This window comes from Mustela putorius, unplaced genomic scaffold, assembly GCF_011764305.1.
Source record: "Mustela putorius furo isolate JIRA1106 unplaced genomic scaffold, ASM1176430v1.1 tig00003896_pilon_pilon_pilon, whole genome shotgun sequence".
NCBI lineage: Eukaryota > Metazoa > Chordata > Mammalia > Carnivora > Mustelidae > Mustela > Mustela putorius.
Window position 1 is genome coordinate 14,822,854 of NW_025422045.1, and position 18,534 is coordinate 14,841,387.

The following is an 18,534-nucleotide window of genomic DNA, read 5'->3' on the forward strand; positions in this document are numbered from 1 at the left end:
CGGGATCATGACCTGAGCCAAAGGCAGTGGCTTAACCAACTGAGCCACCAAGGCGCCTTCCACTCTTTGTTTTAATTGAAGTATGATTGACATACAATATTTTATTTAAATATGTATTAGATTGATTCAATATTTTTGAACTTTATCAAATGATCCCCTAGGAAGTCTAGTTATTATCAGCTTACATATCATTACTATATTCTTGACTATATTCCCTATCCTGTACATCACATCCCTGAGACTTACTTATTTTATAACTGATATTTTGTGTCTCTTAATACCCTTCACCTACTTTGCCCATCTCCACCCTCCTCACATCAGACAACCACCAGTTTTTTCTCTGTATCTGTAAGACTTTTTCTCTTCAGTTTTTTTCTTTTGTTTTTTTAGACTTTACATATAAGTAAAATCATACAGTATTTGTCTTTCTCTGTCTGACTTATTTCACTTACCATAATACCCTCTGGGTCCAGTCATTTTGTCTAAAGAGTAACAGTTCATTCTTTTTAAATGGCTGAATAATATCTATATCTATATCTAGCTAGAAAAGTTGGAAAGAACTCAAATACATGGAGGCTAAAAAGCATCCTACTAAAGAATGAATGAGTCAACCAGGAAATTAGAGAAGAATTTAAAAAATTCATGGAAACAAATGAAAATGAAACCACAGCTATCCAAAATCTTTGGGATTCAGTAAAGACATACACACACACACACACACCATTTCTTTATCCATTCATTTCCCCTTGGACACAGGTTACTTCCATATATTGGCTATTGTAAATAATGCAGTAGTGAAAATAGAGTGGAGCTTTTAAGCTCTTTAGTTGTTCACAAAGAGAGGTATAATTCGTCATAAAATTTGACAAGTCCAAAGTCTGTAAAATCAAAACACAGTAGTATTGCAATAGCAAGCAAGAGGACTCTTGAGAAATTTATCCCAAGGCAGTTTTAAATCTGTATTCTTTTAGTGTTTATGAAAATGTGTGAGATTACAGTCATATAAGAAGCCATAAGAACACAGGAGCATACCTCTTATTGAAAACATTGTCCAAAATTATTGGAAGTTTCATTCGGTTACTCAAGTAACCCAAACATTGCTCAATTATCTCCTCTTGTTTTACGTTTCAGAATCAACATACAAGAAAACGGATTAAATTCTTTGATGAGTAGTTTAGTTAATACAAAAGTTAACTCTTGTTTATGATTGTCCTTTTAGGATACAAAGAAATTTAAAAACTTAGAATAAGATTTGACTCTGTTGTAATCAAACACATTTCTTAATAGGTCCACAAGGGACAGAATCAATTCAGTAAGATACAGAGTAAATGTGGTGTTTTTTAAAGTCTGTGGGTAAAACCTGATTAATTTCCTAATCCATATTAAGTAGCAACCAATAGCTTAATTTATACCATGAAATATTGATCCATAAAATACATATTTTTCTCATGTGGAAAATAACTTCTATAATTGAATTTCACTGGCATACATTAATTTTTTCAATAAAAAGATCAAGCATAATACCTAGTCTCAAGAAAAATGTGTTTTTTAAATCAATAGGATTTCATGTCTTTTTCCTCCTCACAGACTTTGAAAACCAGAGAAAGATTCATAGGGCATTTTATTCTCAGACTAGCTTCCTTCTGCTGAGTATCTCATGTCTTGAATGCCCATGAAGTGATGGCTCTTCCTATACTGACCTATGATTAGGAAATTAAAATGCATTTTGTATACATACTTTAGGCAAAATAAACTAGTAAGAGAAATTCAGTTTAACAAAGAGAGAAAGAAAATTGCCAAGACCATTCCAAAGTGAATGTTTGGATTGAATGTGTATGAACATGTATGTCTGTTTACATTAAGTTATATATATTATATAGTAACTACTATACCATTATACTAATATGATATTACAATGTCATTATATTATATAGATAAATTACACATAAAATATGATAAAATTATAATAATTATAATGTAATATAAATCTTACATTATAAGGTAGCAATACTATAATTATATGATAAAATTTTATTTAAAGTATAAATTTATGTAGAATAAAACTATATACATGATTTTTGTTGTAATCCACAACTATTTCTCTGTAATATAACACAATACAAATTATATCAATAAAACATCAGAATGAAATCTTTACACAGAATCCTATTAAAGAAAGGATATCCCCTGAATGAGTAAGAACACGTAGGTCCAAGGAAAGCTGGAATTCAGTGAGAAGTCATGTGTTGGTTACCCAGTTTCTTCATAGTGGTTTTCATCTTTTTATTTCTCATTGTGTAGATAAGGGGTGTGGTTCAAGAGTGAAGTAAAAGTGGGACGCCTGGGTGGCTCAGTTGGTTAAGCAGCTGCCTTCGGCTCAGCGTCCTGGGATCGAGTCCCACATCGGGCGGGCTCCTTGCTCCGCAGGGAGCCTACTTCTCCCTCTGCCTCTGCCTTCCACTCTGTCTGCCTGTGCTCACTCTCACTCTCTCTCTCTGACAAATAAATAAATAAAAATCTTTATTTAAAAAAAAAGAGTGAAGTAAAAGTGGTATAAAACACAGACAGGAGCTTGTCCACAGAGAACTGACTGAAAGGCCACATGTAAATGAAAATGCAGAGCCCAAAGAAGAGTGTGACTACCATGATTGTGCAAAACAAGTAGAGAGTGCTTTGTATACACCACCAGCAGCACGCTGTTAGACAGTGATGAGGATAACAGTGTAAGAGACCAAGAGGAACACAAAACAGTTCATGGACAGCAACCCACTGTCTGATATCATATGTATACCTAAGATATAGCTGTCTATGCAGGGAAGCTTGATCACGAGAGGAAGGTCACGGAAGAAGCTGTCCACTTCTTTGGGGCCATGGTAAGGTAAATTCACAGTAAAGGCTACTTGACTGATGGAGTGCACAAATCCAATGACCCATGAAACCAACACCAGCCCCATGCAAGTCTGCTGGCTCATCATGGTCATGTAATGCAAAGGTTTGCATATCTGTCATAGGCCATGGAAATCAGAAGTACTATGTCAGGCCCACTGACAAAGTGCAAGAAGAATTGAGCCATACATCCTCCAAAGGAAATGAGCTTTTGATCACTAAGAAAGTCCCTGATCATGTTTGGGGTGGCATATGAGGCTAGCCGTATATCTAAGAAAGATAGATTTTCCAGCAGGAAGTGTATAGGAGAGGAATGCAAGTGGGAGTCAGAAATTACAGTGACCACAATGATGAGGTTACCCAGCACAGTGACCACATAGATCCCAGAGAAAAATATAAAGAAAAAATTCTGGAGGTATTGTGAAGTGCAGAGTCCATAAAACACAAATACTGACACAAGGAATAATTCTGCAGCTCCATTATCTCAAGTTTCAGATTGTGTCCTGAGTCTATATAAAGAAAAGAGGTGGACATGAAAGGGCCTGTCAACTGCCAGGCACATGAAAGTGATCACCTAAATTTCATCTGAATATAATTTTAATTTGTAAAGCATATATAAAATACAATACAAAAATGATTAAAGCCAAGCCCAGAAACAGTTTGCTTGTGTCCCATGTTAAGGCAGCTTAAAATCTTGCTTTTTAAAATTTTTTACTATCCACTTTATTAAGATAAAATGTACCTACCTACCAAAATTCACTGATTTTGTTTTTCATTTAAAACAAAAGAAGTTTATTATCTTAAGTCCTGATTGTCAGAAGCCCAAAATAGTCTCATCAACTACCAAGGTGTCAGTAGGCCTGATTTTTATTTATTTATTTATTTATTTTTCCCATAAAAATTTCAGGAAAGAATATGTTTTCTTGTCTTTTTCAGCTTCTAAAAGCCACCTTCATATCGTGGCCTCTTTACTACATCTCTAAAGCCAGCAATATCATATATTTCTGGCCTTTTATTTTTTTCATAGCTGAAATTTTATTATAATTTTTTTATTTTTTATAAACATATATTTTTATCCCCAGAGGTACAGGTCTGTGAATCACCAGGTTTACACACTTCACAGCACTCACCAAAGCACATACCCTCCCCAATGTCCACAATCTCACCCCCGTCTCCCAAACCCCCTCTCCCCAGCAACCCTCAGTTTGTTTTGTGAGATTAAGAGTCACTTATGGTTTGTCTCCCTCCCAATTCCATCTTGTTTCATTGATTCTTCTTCTACCCACTTAAGCCCCCATGTTGCATCACCAATTCCTCATATCAGGGAGATCATATGATAGTTGTCTTTCTCTGCTTGACTTATTTTGCTAAGCATGATACGCTCTAGTTCCATCCATGTTGTTGCAAATGGCAAGATTTCATTTCTTTTGATGGCTGCATAGTATTCCATTGTGTATATATACCCCATCTTCTTGATCCATTCATCTGTTGATGGACATCATCTGTTGATGGTTCTTTTTTTTTTTTTTTTAAATAGGATGTTAAGAATAGGTTTCATTGAGAAGGTGACTTTTGACCAAAGACTTAAAGGTTCTTGATGGTTCTTTCCGTAGTTTGGTTATTGTGGACATTGCTGCTATAAACATTCGGGTGCACGTGCCCCTTTGGATCACTACCTTTGTATCTTTAGGGTAAATACCCAGTAGTGCAATTGCTGGGTCATAGGGCAGTTCTATTTTCAACATTTTGAGGAACCTCCATGCTGTTTTCCAGAGTGGCTGCACCAGCTTGCATTCCCACCAACAGTGGAGGAGGGTTCCCCTTTCTCCACATCCTCGCCAGCATGTGTCATTTCCTGACTTGTTGATTTTAGCCATTCTGACTGGTGCGAGGTGATATCTCATTGTGGTTTTGATTTGTATTTCCCTGATGCCGAGTGATATGGAGCACTTTTTCATGTGTCTGTTGGCCATCTGGATGTCTTCTTTGCAGAAATGTCTGTTCATGTCCTCTGCCCATTTCTTGATTGGATTATTTGTTCTTTGGGTGTTGGGTTTGCTAAGTTCTTTATAGATTTTGGACACTAGTCCTTTATCTGATATGTTGTTTGCAAATATCTTCTCCCATTCTGTCAGCTGTCTTTTGGTTTTGTTCACTGTTTCCTTTGCTGTGCAAAAGCTTTTGATCTTGATGAAATCCCAATAGTTCATTTTTGCCCTTGCTTCCCTTGCCTTTGGCGATGTTCCTAGGAAGATGTTGCGGCTGAGGTCGAAGAGGTTGCTGCCTGTGTTCTCCTCAAGGATTTTGATGGATTCCTTTCTCACATTGAGGGTCCTCCATCCATTTGGAGTCTATTTTTGTGTGTGGTGTAAGGAAATGGTCCAATTTCATTTTTCTGCATGTGGCTGTCCAATTTTCCCAACACCATTTATTGAAGAGGCTGTCTTTTTTCCATTGGACATTCTTTCCTGCTTTGTCGAAGATTAGTTGACCATCCCGTTCTTCACTTTGAATTCAGTTTTTCTTTCTGTTCCTCAGATTGGAGAAACTCAATCAACTTTCCCCAAGTTCACTAGTATTTCTTCTGACAACCAAAACTGCAGTCGAGCCCCCCTAAAGAATGTTTCATTTCTGTTATTGTACTTCTTTTTTCATAATTTATGCTTTTTATTTTTTCCATCTCTTTATTGATGATACTCCCTATTATTCTTCTGCTTCAATAGCCTTCACACATACAATGTAGGTATGATTTTGGGCTACAATCAAGCCTATCTTCTTATTGCTGATCTTATTTTCCAAAGATGCTTAAAATCAAAATCTTCCATTGTACTGCACTGTGACTATGTCTCCCCCTGTCAGGATTTACAGTACAGATGCCAGACAAATGAGTGAAGAAGCCATCCTGTAAAAGAGTTTTCCAACTCCAAGGTGAGCTCAACTCTAAAATAAGCTGTTCCGTTGTGGCTCAGACATGAACTGCTCAGCTGAGTCCTTCCCCAATCACAGACCGAAACTTGAAGGAGAATGAAATGTCTACAGAACCAGGACATTTTGGGAAACTGTCTGACCCACACACATCAACCTGGAACACACACCTCCAGTCCTTCTTCTAGAGTCCCATGTGGTTATCTCAAATAGGCTTCCATGTATTTAAAGTTTCCACGTTTCCTTCTACTCTTCTCTTTGTATATTAACTATCCCAGAGAAACATTCTTAATATGACTCTTTGACAACTTTTACTGTTTTTCCTATCATGAACTTCCTTCTCAAAAATCTTTAGGATCGATGTCCTTGCCTTCAACTCTCTATCCCAGCTTATATAAAAAATAGTATTCTTATGCCAAATCTGCCACTGCTTTCAGTCCTGAAGTACACCAACACTTATTCATGCGGTTGCTACTGCTGCTTTCCATAAACTCACTTTTGCTAACTCAACTGTTCCATGAGGGTTCCTAGTTGTCCATGTGGGTGCATACTTTGGTGATCTGATCTCTGTGGGTTACCTTCTCATATTCTTGCTCACACCAGAAATGGGATCCCACATTCCTTTATTTATTAAAAAGATAAAAATAAAAACTAACGACATCCGTTAAATTGTAGTATCAGTTTGCATGTCTTTATCTAGAAATGCCTAAATAATTATACTTGAAAAATCAGGGAGCACCTTATCCATTGCACCTCATTACTGAGCATGATAACTAGTATAACCCAGGAGCTCATTAAATGTTACTTGAAATGACAATTATTATGATGGAATCTCTGCTACTGGCACTAAGAGAAGATAATGCTAAAATTACTATTAAGAAAGGAATTCTATATATGTGCAGAAGAAATAACTTTCATAATAATGCCTGTATGAATAATATGTTAAGTTGTACAGGTAGCAAAAAAAAAATAAAGAAGGTTGAGACATCTGATATCATTATATAAATTGGGAATCTGCATTTCTATTGGGAATCTTGCAACTATATTAGCTAGCAAAGTACAATTTTTGCTCTAACACCTCTATTCTATTTCCTTTTTTCTTTGTCATTCTAATCTCATGCCGCTATTGTACTCTGAAATGTACTGATCATTTCACTGTCACACCATTTGAAAATGAAGACATAATGGATCCCTTTTAATTCTTTTAGATATTCATCTAATGATTTACTAACTCATTAATGGATTAAGATGTATCTGCCCTGAGACTGTGCAATGATCTGTTGAGAATAAGACAAATGAGACACCACTGCAAGCCTCAAGAAGTACTTTGCTAGTAGAATTGACAAAAAAAAAAAATTAATGCAATAAAAACTTGAAATAGGAATGACAGTAACACATAGCAGGGTCAACGGGTAAATAATCCAGAGGACTCAGGTTTAAGCAAAAACATCACTGAGGACATATAACACCTCAGAACTATTTTTTACTACTTTGTATGAAATTTAACATTAACTATAGAGTATGTTAGTGTTAGATTGGTGGGGAATTGAGAGGGTTAAAATTTTTATTCAGAGGAACTTTCGTTGTGTGACTGATAACACATCACTCAATAATAGAGAACACATCAATCAATTAAATAATAGTATTTAATTAATTTTCTCTCATTAACACTATATGGTTCCAGTACTTCCTTTATGGATTTGCATTCATTTGTCACATAATGAGAACATTTATTTTATTTATTCATTTATTCAACATTTAATTCCTACTATGTGAAAAATTTTTCTAGGCATTATGATTGAGTGGTGTTTTAGTTTTGGATGATTTCAAACAGTCTCAAGACAGGTTATTTTTGCTCTATCATATTGCATATCTGTGCCAAGTTTCCCTGAAAGTTCATATTCAAGAGAGTAAAGCAAAAGTTTTTACTAATTAAAATGAACCTCAAAACCCAAGGGAAAATAGCAAGTGGGCTGCCTTAATGATCTCTGTGATCTTTGAAAATTGCTTAACCTCTCTGTGTCTCATCTTCAGTGTGCCAGATGCTTAGTCTAGGGTTTGGGGACACAGGCAAGGTCCCCACCCTGACCATGATCACTGAGGTAGCTGCTTGAGGGGATTTTCTGTCAGAGTAGAGAGCACAGAGGGGCTGAAAGGATGGCCCTGGGAGACAGAGCTCTTAGAGAAGGAAATAGCTCACTGCAGCTGCTGGGGTGCATGGCCAGAGAGGCATCCTCCCCCAAATTAGTGGAGACAGGTAACAGTGCAGGCATCTAGCCTAGTCTTCCCCTCTGTTTTGGGCCTCTTCCACATGCAACCACTGGCCTCTACCCTCTAGGCATAGCCAGAAGCCTTTCCAGGAAGGGCTGCTCCAGAAGGCTATCCCCTCAAGATCCCCAAAGAGACAATTTACACTCTCTGCAGGGGCTGGCCAGTGACTGAAATGGCACTAGTACCTGAGTGAGGTCTGTGAGGCAGGAAACAATGGAGGTGTGTTGAGCCTCATAGACAGGTCAATCCACACTGGCCACACTTTGCACCATTGGCCCTCACAGGGACAGGTGCCACTTTCTAAGCACCCATGTGTGGGAGAGACAAATGGCTTGGCATTTGTGTATGTATGTATTTAATTTCACTTAATAATGCCAAATTCCTCTGCAACCTGGATTACTCTCTCACTAATACAGCACAAGGAGCCCTATATTGCCACGTTCTTCTCACCAATTTGCATCATCAAAAAATTCTAATTTTCTATTAATTTCATGGTGTAAATGTGTATTGTACATTTAATTTTTTCTCATAGGAGAAGTTAGTTCTGTGTTTGTATTAGTTTTCTAGGACTACCATAATAAATTACCACAGGCATTATGGTTAAAATGACAAATTTATTCTTTCACATTTCTGTAGGCAGAAGTGTAAAATCAACACTAATGCAATATGATCTCATCAAGATCCTTACCCTAATTACATCTGCCAATACCCTATTTCCAAGGTCACATTCTTAATTTTCAGGTAGACATGAGTTTGAAAGGACAGTATTCTATATACGCAAAGTGAGGACAGATACTTGGTTCCTGGACTATTGAGAAATCATAGCAGAGTTATCATTTTACTAATTGCATTGTTAACTTTATCCACATGGTTTTTTCCCTTAATTATGGCTTATGCACCTCTTAATCTCATGCATGATTAGCCATTAGCTTTGTCTTTTTTATCTCTCTTCTCTATTTACTCACTGATTATAGAAACATAATGAGGACTAGTCAGTAACATTTGTCTTGACATATCTGATCATGCCAGATCTCGAATAGTGCCTCATTGTTCAGAAGAATGCTTACCTCCATATTGCTTCAAGCACCCTCTCTTCACCACCTGCTCATCCCTTACAAGTTTTCAAGAAACCCATTACCCTCCTTTCATGTATATAAGCTGTCTCTAGGCTCAGCTGGGCATGTTGGATTTGGAAATCCCCTCCCTTCTCAATGGACTGCCCTTCTGATAATAAAGCTGTCTTTCCTTCAAAATTGAGATGGCAGACATTGCCTGACTATGTCTTAGGTGCACAGACAAGTTTGAGTTCCTGAACAAATTTGGTGAGCCAGCCAGGAGGTTTGTGCCTCAGGGAGGCAAGTCTTGGCCACAAGGGTGACTTCATGGGAATTTTCCACAGGATCTTGGATCACCAGTGAATCCAAGAGAATTCCCTTGGCTTCCCTCCAGACCGGCACTGGCCTCTTCTCAAGACCAAGTTTTAAGTGAAGGAATGACACCTTCCATGAGCTCTGGGAGAACTTCTGTTGTTGAAGGGTGAGCTTTAGAGCACACAATCAGCAACTGTATCTCCTCTCTTAGGAATCTTTCCTAAGAAAACCTTTAAAGAAGGGCCCACACATATTACAAGATTAAACAGTCATAAAACCATCCTGAGTTTCTTTTGTTGATGGATCATTTGCTTAGGTTTTTTTCCTACGGCGCTCATATTGCTAGTCTTGTCTGTCTTGTTTGTCTGTCTTACCTGCATTATGGGAAACATCAGTTCAATCTAGAATGTAGCACTTTGGGCTGCATTACGCAGATCTGGCCTTGTTTTAGTTACACTTCTATGAACAAAAAGAAAAGAATGATATTCTTTTAGCTCAGCCACAATAAAACTGGAACAGTTTTTTGCAAAGTAGCAATACTTCCCCAGAAACAATTCAAAGTCCTCAACCTCTCTGGGAACAACTTACCAAAATCATGCTCCATGCCTAAGACTGAAAAAAGAAAAGGGAAGAGAAAAGAAGCCTTTTAAAATCATAAACAGCTAGAAAAACACCCTTCTCAAAATCTAGCCCAAAGGGCACCTGGGTAGCTCAGTCAGTTAAGGATCTGACTCTCGTATCAGGTCAGGTCTTGATTTCTGGGATGTGATTTCAATCTCTGCAATTGGGGTCCATGCCCAGTATGGAACCTACTTAAAAAAAAAATCTAGCTCACGATTTCCATAAGGTTATTGGTCAAGGAAAAATACAAATCTTTACTGTACAGTCTTTTGTTTGTGTCTGGTAATATGGCATTATCGACCTCTGGATGGTATTACTAATGTTAGTGATGAAAGAGCCCTATTTAGTTCAAGACAAGCACTTACAAGAATGGGGCATCCTACCATGCAAAGATAGAAACTAATTCAAATGCTTCTCTGGTTCATATAATCTGGAATAATCTCTGTTAAATTAAAGCTTGAGTTTGTTGGTTTAATGAAAATGGACATGTCTTTTGGAGTTATAGCTTTTATGAGTCTTATTTGAAACATTACTCTTTCTCTACTGTTTGCTCTTCCAGATTTAAGACAACTCTATCCTAAGAGATCTATGATTTACAGAGATTTGATAAAATATGCCTTTGTGAACAAATTCACTTTTTCTCCCTACCTGAACCCTCCAGAAATCAGAAACTCAGAGTTGGTATTCCTTCTTTTCTGACAATTATAGTTATTTCCATAAGTTCAAGAACATCTGTTCTTATAACAAAACATCATTGGAAACATTGGTTATTTTATGAAGGCTTTGACTAGAATGCCATATTTGGGAGGGGGCATGCATAAACTCACATATGACCAGACAGCTTTAATGAACTAAGGTTGACTTTATAGTGCCAGGGAGCCCCTTAGAAATATAAGCCTGGTGTCTTGCTTATGGAGTTCTCAGGAGCCTTACTGGGAGAGTAGAGAATGTTTCATGCTGGTAAGTGCAGGAACCTCAGGATATCTGGGGGAATTGAGAAGAGAGGAAATAATCCAGAGCTACAGGTACTGCAGACAAATCAAATGGCATGTATTTGACTTGGCTTTGGGTCTCAAAAGACTATTAAAATTTCAATCTGATATTCCTTATGAATAGATCTAGCAAGGCAGGTTTAAAAGAGCCTGTGTGGCTGATCACGATTCTTGTTGGGCTTATGTAAATAGTTAAGCCAAGTTTGTTAAAACTGGATTTATTTTGCAAACATACTAGTCTCAATCTGACTACCTTCAATAAAAATGAGGGTAAATTTAGATAGAAAAAAATATATTTCAATAGCACACATTTCTGAATGTTAAATTCTAATTCTGATTGTCTTCACATGTTTGTTCTTCACCTAAACAACTGACTAGATCATAAATTCTTCTGGTTTGTTCAAGTATCTGTCTATGACTCTCCCAACAAAGGTTTCCTATTTTTTCCCCATTCTTTAAACTTGAACAAACCTGGGATTCATATACTAGCTCCAATCAATCCTGCCAGGCCAGAGGCATCAGAGTAACCTGACAAGGGGCCAACCTGTGACCCCAATCATAATATAAATTCAGAAGGATAAATAAATAAATAAATAAATAAATAAATAAATAAATAAATAAATGCAGAAGGACTTCCCAGACTCCAAAATTATCAAGAATCTATCCTGGTAGGAATAAAAACAGGAGTTTTTAAGATTCAACTAGTTAATCAGATATCTCAAAAAGACCCCTCATCTTTTCTTGAACAACTCTATCAGGCACACCATCAATATGCTGACATTGATCCTGATGCACCTGAAAACTTAAAAGTGATAAATATGACTTGTATTAGCAAAGTGTTCCAGATATTCAAAGGAAATTACATAAAATAGAGATAGCTTTAGTGATGGCTACTTGGGCATTGGTAGGGAATGTTTTTAAGGTTTCTAATAAATGGGACGAAGTCCAGAAAACAGAGAGAGAAAAAAAAAGAAATAAAAATAAGACACCATACTACTCTGCTTGCTTCTGTGACCTCAGGAAAATCTCCCCGAGAAACAGTAACATTCAAAAGCAAGGTCCAAGCCCTGTGCCCAGTTACTCCAGAATATTGTTGAGGGCAGTTTTCCCACTTCCACTCTCCGGGCTATTGCTCTTCACCCCTTATTAGCAGGAAGCAGCTAGAACAGTCATTATTTCTATTCCCTATGATTGAGGAATTATAAAATAAGAATGGGGATTTGAGGCAGGTGCCAGGTTCCTGGACCTGTTTTGAAAGCATAAGCAGAACTATAGTTGTATTAGTTGTATTATTAACTTGGCTCCATGTTCTGTTTTGTTCCCTACTTATTGTGGTTTATGCACCTCTTAACATCATGCACAATCAATCATCAGCTTTGCCATTTTTACTGTTACTCTCTGTTTACCCACTAATTGTAGAAACCCATGGAGGGCTGGACAGTAGTATTTGTCTTGACATATTTGATCATACCAGATCCTAATTTTGCCACATTGTCCAGAAGAATGCTTACCTCCAGACTGTGTCAAGGACACCACACACAGTTTTCAAGAAACATTACCTTCCTCTCATGTGTATAAGCTGTGCCTAGGACCAACAGAGGAAGGCAGCTTTGAGAATGATTCCCTGCCTTCTTCTTGGGCTAATGTCTCATGATAAAGCTTTCTGTGCTTCAAAACCAGTGTCTCAGAAATTGGCTTACAGTACATTGGGAGCAAGGTCAAATATAAGTTTGGTAAAGACTATACCTCTATTTAGACTTTCTACAGAGAGAAATATAAACCAGTTACTATTTGTATTTACCTTTTTTTCAATCAACACTATTTGTAAATTTCATCCTCTTTATTATATATAGTCATTTTTAAAACCCAAATTCCTTTGAGTGACTCTTAGAGTTGAAAGTTTCTATATCGCTTTTCTTTGACTCAAGTATATGAGAGCAATAAATTAGCCTTTGCATTATTTGTCTGTGGAGTCAGTTTCCCAGCCCTCAGTTATATTTTTAAAAAATTTATGGATTTGGAGAAGAGGTGATTACAAATGGTTTTCCAGAATTTGGTTAATACTGTTAGAGGCAGCACAGAATTATAAAGAGATGCATGGCTTCTAAAAACAGACTAGTTGGAATCTGTTCTTTCCCTTCTAGCTGTGGAACGTTAAGCAAGTTATCAAAGCCTTCTGCTTCCATTCCCTCATGCAGAGAATGGGGATAGAAGTAGCACCTCACTTTTAAGACTGAGAAACTCAAAGACTTCCCTAGACAGCCTAATTATTAACTTAATTAATTTCCCCAATACTATCTTTTAGATACAGATGGAAGAATGGCTTTTGGCCACTCTCTTTAGTAGCCTCAAACAAGTCCTACTTTCCTATCTGACCAATTATGATCAAAGTAAAATCATTTGGCAGCATATTCTTTTTTTTTTAATTTTTAATTTTTTATTTTTTATTTTTTATAAACATATAATTTTATCCCCAGGGGCAGCATATTCTAAGCAAAGGGTTCAGTCTTCCAAACTGAAATGATGAGAAGATATATTTTTAGTTCCTCCTGAAATTTGGAGGGATCATCCATTCTTTTAGGGATGTTAAAAACTTAGTTTTATAAATTTATGGCAGGCAATAGATTTAAAAATCATGAAAATGATTTTTAACATACAGACAGTTTATAGTTACTGGTCTGCTTTGCCTTTTTCAGAACACTCTAACTCCTAATGGTGACTTAATGAGTTGTGACGTCCACTGGAATTCTGGACTTAGCTGATGGCTATTTTTGGTAATGGTGAGATGGTAATCAGCTCCACTACCTCTTTGGAAGGTATAGGCTGCATACTGATTGCCTATTGGGGGACTGCAAAGACTCCAGACCATTCTTTTTTTTTTTTTTTTAAACAAATGGAGATTTTTATTGGTATAAATTTTTGCTAACATAAATTCTGTCATTTGAAAATAACAAAGAAACTTAAAAACATGTGACCTTTTACTTCCCCTTTTTAAAAAATTATTTTTATAAAAATATAATGTATTATTTGTTTCAGGAGTACAGGTCTGTGAATCATCAGGCTTACACATTTCACAGCACTCACCATAGCACATACCCTTCCCAATGTCCATAACCCCACCACCCTATCCCTAGCCCATCCAGCAACCCTCCGTTTGTTTTGTGAAATTAGGAATCTCCTATGGTTTGTCTTCCTCCCGATCCCATCTTGTTTTATTTTTTCCTTCCCTACCCACCCCCCACAACCCCCACCCTGCCTCTCAAATTCCTCATTCTTACAAAATCCTCCTTCCTATTCTGGGTTTTTGCTAAAGCTAAAAAGCGAAACCTAAGAGATTATGGGCACTAGGTGGCAGGCAAGCTTCCTATAAACTTCCAGTTTTTACTTAGTTTTAACACCAAAATTTAGATTCCTTTTCTTAGATTTCTTCTACAGCTAAAAAGGATTTACCTCTACTCTTTGGAAATGTTCAATATAGCTCCAATGAAATTAAAAAAATTTTCCATGTCAAATAAACTAAGTGTTATTCATAGTTATCATCCCAAATATGTGTCATTTTTATAAAAATATGTAAAATATTCATTATATTGTGTAAGTGTATTAAAGGTAGTAATTCTTACTGGAAAACAGATGTGTCAGCAATTTTATGAGATATATCTATTTTATTCTTTGGCAACCAGGAAAAAATTCGGAGACAGTATTAACTCCTAGACATGTGATAAGCTAAAATATGAAGTAAAATGTTGAAAAATTAGAGGAGAACATAGATTATCATAGTTGAAACATTATATGCTAAGCCCAAGAAAATCAGCGAAAAATTTCAATGACTTAGTGTTCAGGTCAGTGGCTAATTTCAAAGAAATATACATATAACTCTACTTTTCCTTTATTCCAGAAATAGCAACAAACAAATAAACAAACAAAAACCCAAATAAAATAAAACCACACACAACTAAAAAAATGAACTCAAAAACTTAAAAAAGAATTGTAAGTTTAAGGTAGTTTCTGTATATAATGAAGAAAGTTATAAAATGTTACTGGGGGACATAAAAGGTCTATATTAAGTTCAGAATATGAACCATGTTCTAGGATTAAAAAGACCAATACTGTTAATATTTCTCCATAAATCAATATATAAGATTAAATGAAATTATAATTACTTAGAATTCACATCATTTGATAAAATCATTCCAGCTAATATCAATAAATAACTGATCTGGTTTCAAGATAGTCTGAGGAAGAATAGCAATGAGGGCACTTATATAATAGATATTAAAATGTAAAATAGATTTTTAATAATGAAAACAACTTGCTATTGAATGAATCCCAAAGGCATCATGCTGACTGAAAAAACCATGCTCAAAAGGCTACTCACTATTTGATTCAACTTATATGACAGTTATTAAAAGGCAAATCAGGGACCAAAAAAAAAACAAAAACCAAAAAAACAAAAACCCAGATCCCTTTTATCAGAGCTGGAACATGAGACAGAAGAATGGACCACAAAGGGGCAGAGGGAAATTCGAGGGTTGATGAAATTCTCCTATATTCTCATTGTTATGGTTACATGACTATGCATTTGTCACGATTCACAGCATTGTACACTAAAGAGAATGATTGTTTTTTCTATTTGTAAACTGTATTTTAAAAAATGAAAAAGAAAGTTTGATTCTGGTACTAAGAATTGAAGATAGACTTTTCAGGAGTACCAGTCACCCCTTCTTTCCTATAGGCTCTGAGTCAATTTATCAGTGAACTCAAAAAAAGGCAGAGACAAATATTGGTGTTATTACTGATAAAGGTGTACTGGACTTGCAACCACGTAATATAGTACTGTCCATGACACAACATGATTGCAAATTTAGTGCACTCTCCCCATCAATGGGCTGTAAACTTCCTGAAATCAAGGATGTATCTTCTGGTTCATTGTAGGCTCACAAAATATGTGAAGCATGGTTGGAGGCACTGTATCTGGGGCAACTAAGTGACTAAAAGGAATACACATTAACTAGGGATTACCTACTAAATGTACTTTTTTAGCACCAGTTAATCAGACACTTAGCTAAACGGCCTATGTGAGAAGTCATCTTTGTACATTTTCTACTGATAGATTCCCAATAACAGCTACAATTATAGTAGCACCAGTAATAACTACAAGCATAATAGAAGTAGTAATAATAATTGTAAAAATTAAAAACATTCCAAAATAATAAAAGAAACATATAAAGAAATTTCTGTAGATAATTAAGTAGATAAAGAGAATTTATTCATTTTTTTGAAATTTGCATGAAAAGAAGCAGTGAAGAGAGGATTTAAATGCATGTCTTCCAGACTCTACATGTCATGTGTTTAATCACTAAAAGTGACAAAAAAAGGGGTTTTCTCTTTAACAGTTACACCTACTGGTTCCTTTTATAGAACATGAAATAGCTTCAAAGTTCATTCCTTAAAATGTCCACACAAGAAATTATTTCTTCAGAAGCATCATCTACAAAGTGTGTTTCACATTTATATGTCGTGTCCTTATCTTCTTTATGGCTGCTTTTACTTCATGATTCCTTAATGTATAAATAATAGGATTTAAGAGAGGTGTGAAAATTGTATAAAACACAGAGAGAATTTTATCGACAGAGTATCTGCTGAAGGGCCATACATAGATAAAGACACATGGGGCAAAGAAGAGAGTGACAACTGTGATGTGTGCTGACAGAGTGGAGAAGGCCTTGGCTGAACTACCGGCAGCACGGTGCCTGACTGAGTATATGATGATCCCATAGGAGACAAGCAAGAGGAGAAAGCAGACCAGGGACAGGAGGCCACTATCAGCAATAACCAGCAGTTGTAGCAGATAGGTGTCCTTGCAGGCAAGTTTGATCACAAGGGGAAGGTCACAGAAAAAGCTGTCCACCACATTGGGACCACAGAAGGGCAAATTTAGCATGAAAGCCATCTGACTAGATGAATGCACAAATCCAACTGTATAGGAGGATAACAGCAGCCAAACAAGCACTCGTGGGCTCATGATGGTCAGGTAATGGAGGGGTTTGCATATGGCCACGTACCTGTCTATTGCCATGGCTACAAGCAACATCATCTCACTCCCCCCTAAGAGGTGCATGAAGAACATCTGAGAGTAACATCCCCACCAAGAGATGGTCTTCTGTTTTCGGAGGAAATCCACAATCATCTTAGGGGTAGCAAAAGAAGCTAGGATCATATCAATACAAGAGAGATTGATAAGCAGAAAATACATTGGTGTGTGAAGGCGTGAGTCAAAGATCACAGTGACCAAGATGAGGAGGTTTCCTAACACAATACCTGCATAGACCACAGAGAATCCTAGGAAGAATAGAATCTGAAGATTCTGTGATTTAGAAAGTCCCAACAAAATGAACTCGGACACCACTGAATGGTTTGCCCTTTCCATGTTGTCAACTTTATCCCATCATAATCAAAGTGAGTGAGAATTGTGAGCAGAAAAGTTGTGGTTACAGAAAGTATGGTTCATGTTGGTATCTAATTTTGACACTTAAACTGGGTACCTGAACTTAAAGCACCTCCCACTTTTGAGAGTCAGTGATTCTGAAATGGCCCAGAGAAGTGTACCCAAAAAGCAAGGAGAATTCATAATATATATTTCTGAAAGACAAAAATAAAAACAACACATGAAATCATCATTGTATTGTGGACTTGGAATCTGAAGACCTCAGTACAACACCTAGCTGAGGTACTCATTGGGGGAAACATAGGACAAGTATCTCCTTTCCAGGGTTAAGTTTCCTCCTCAGTAAAATGAAATAAAAACAATCAGATTATATGATATTGAATGCCTGTTTATCGTATGAAGAGGTATAGAAATATGATTATGATGGTGGTAGGTTCTACATTCATAGAAAAATACCAAGTTTCTTATCCTGGAAATGATAAATGTAGAAAATACAGCACGGATATTAAAGACCCATATTTTGAAAGAGATTCTGGTAAAGAACTATTAATTAAACTTTAAATTATGTCTTATTTGTAAGTTTTTGGCTCCTGAGAAATGTATCGCCTCTTTCCTCCTCCATTCTTGCATGAAACTGTCAGAGCTCATGCTAGTATCAGTAATGGTGGTCATCACACACTTTGTAAGGGTGAAACATGCCATACATTATATACATGCCATACATTATTATATACGTTAACCATGTATAAATTATTCACTCAACATTTAACATCATTCACATCAAATATCTCTTCTAGGATTTTAAGCAAGAAATACCTTGAATGTAGAAAGTCCACAGCCAAATGGAACTGAATTTATTTCATTTTCAGTTTGTATTGATTCATTCATTCTTTCACTTATTTGTTGCTATAAAGAGGATTGCTGGTTGGCTTGTGCATGTATCATTATCACAAGCTTCCAAATGACAAAATGAGGTGGCTTGAAGTACCTGATTCATGTGGATAAGAGAAATACAATTTCTCTG

General features: G+C 36.4%; 1 protein-coding gene and 1 pseudogene across 1 annotated transcript; both read right to left on the reverse strand.

The window, feature by feature from the left end:
- Window positions 1–2,228: 2,228 nt before the first annotated feature.
- LOC101694237 lies at window positions 2,229–10,056 on the reverse strand (annotated as a pseudogene).
- A 3,476-nt stretch (window positions 10,057–13,532) lies between these two features.
- Window positions 13,533–17,498, reverse strand: LOC101693962 (olfactory receptor 4K13). The gene is made up of 2 exons (XM_004782140.2): window positions 16,572–17,498; window positions 13,533–13,580 (listed from the first exon to the last, which is right to left on the reverse strand). The coding sequence occupies exons 1-2, from the start codon at window positions 17,490–17,492 to the stop codon at window positions 13,533–13,535; spliced, it is 969 nt and encodes a 322-aa protein (XP_004782197.2). The 5' UTR covers window positions 17,493–17,498.
- Between the last annotated feature and the right edge of the window lie 1,036 nt (window positions 17,499–18,534).

What these genes read in the sequence shown, in the direction of transcription:
- LOC101693962 (XM_004782140.2), bottom strand. Translation starts at nt 17,492, where the DNA reads ATGGAAAGGGCAAACCATTCAGTGGTGTCCGAGTTCATTTTGTTGGGA. An exon ending in TAAGGACACGACATATAAAT is followed by an intron (nt 13,581 to 16,571) that starts GTGAAACACACT and finishes TCATCATTTCAG; the next exon opens with TTTGGAAGACTGAACCCTTT.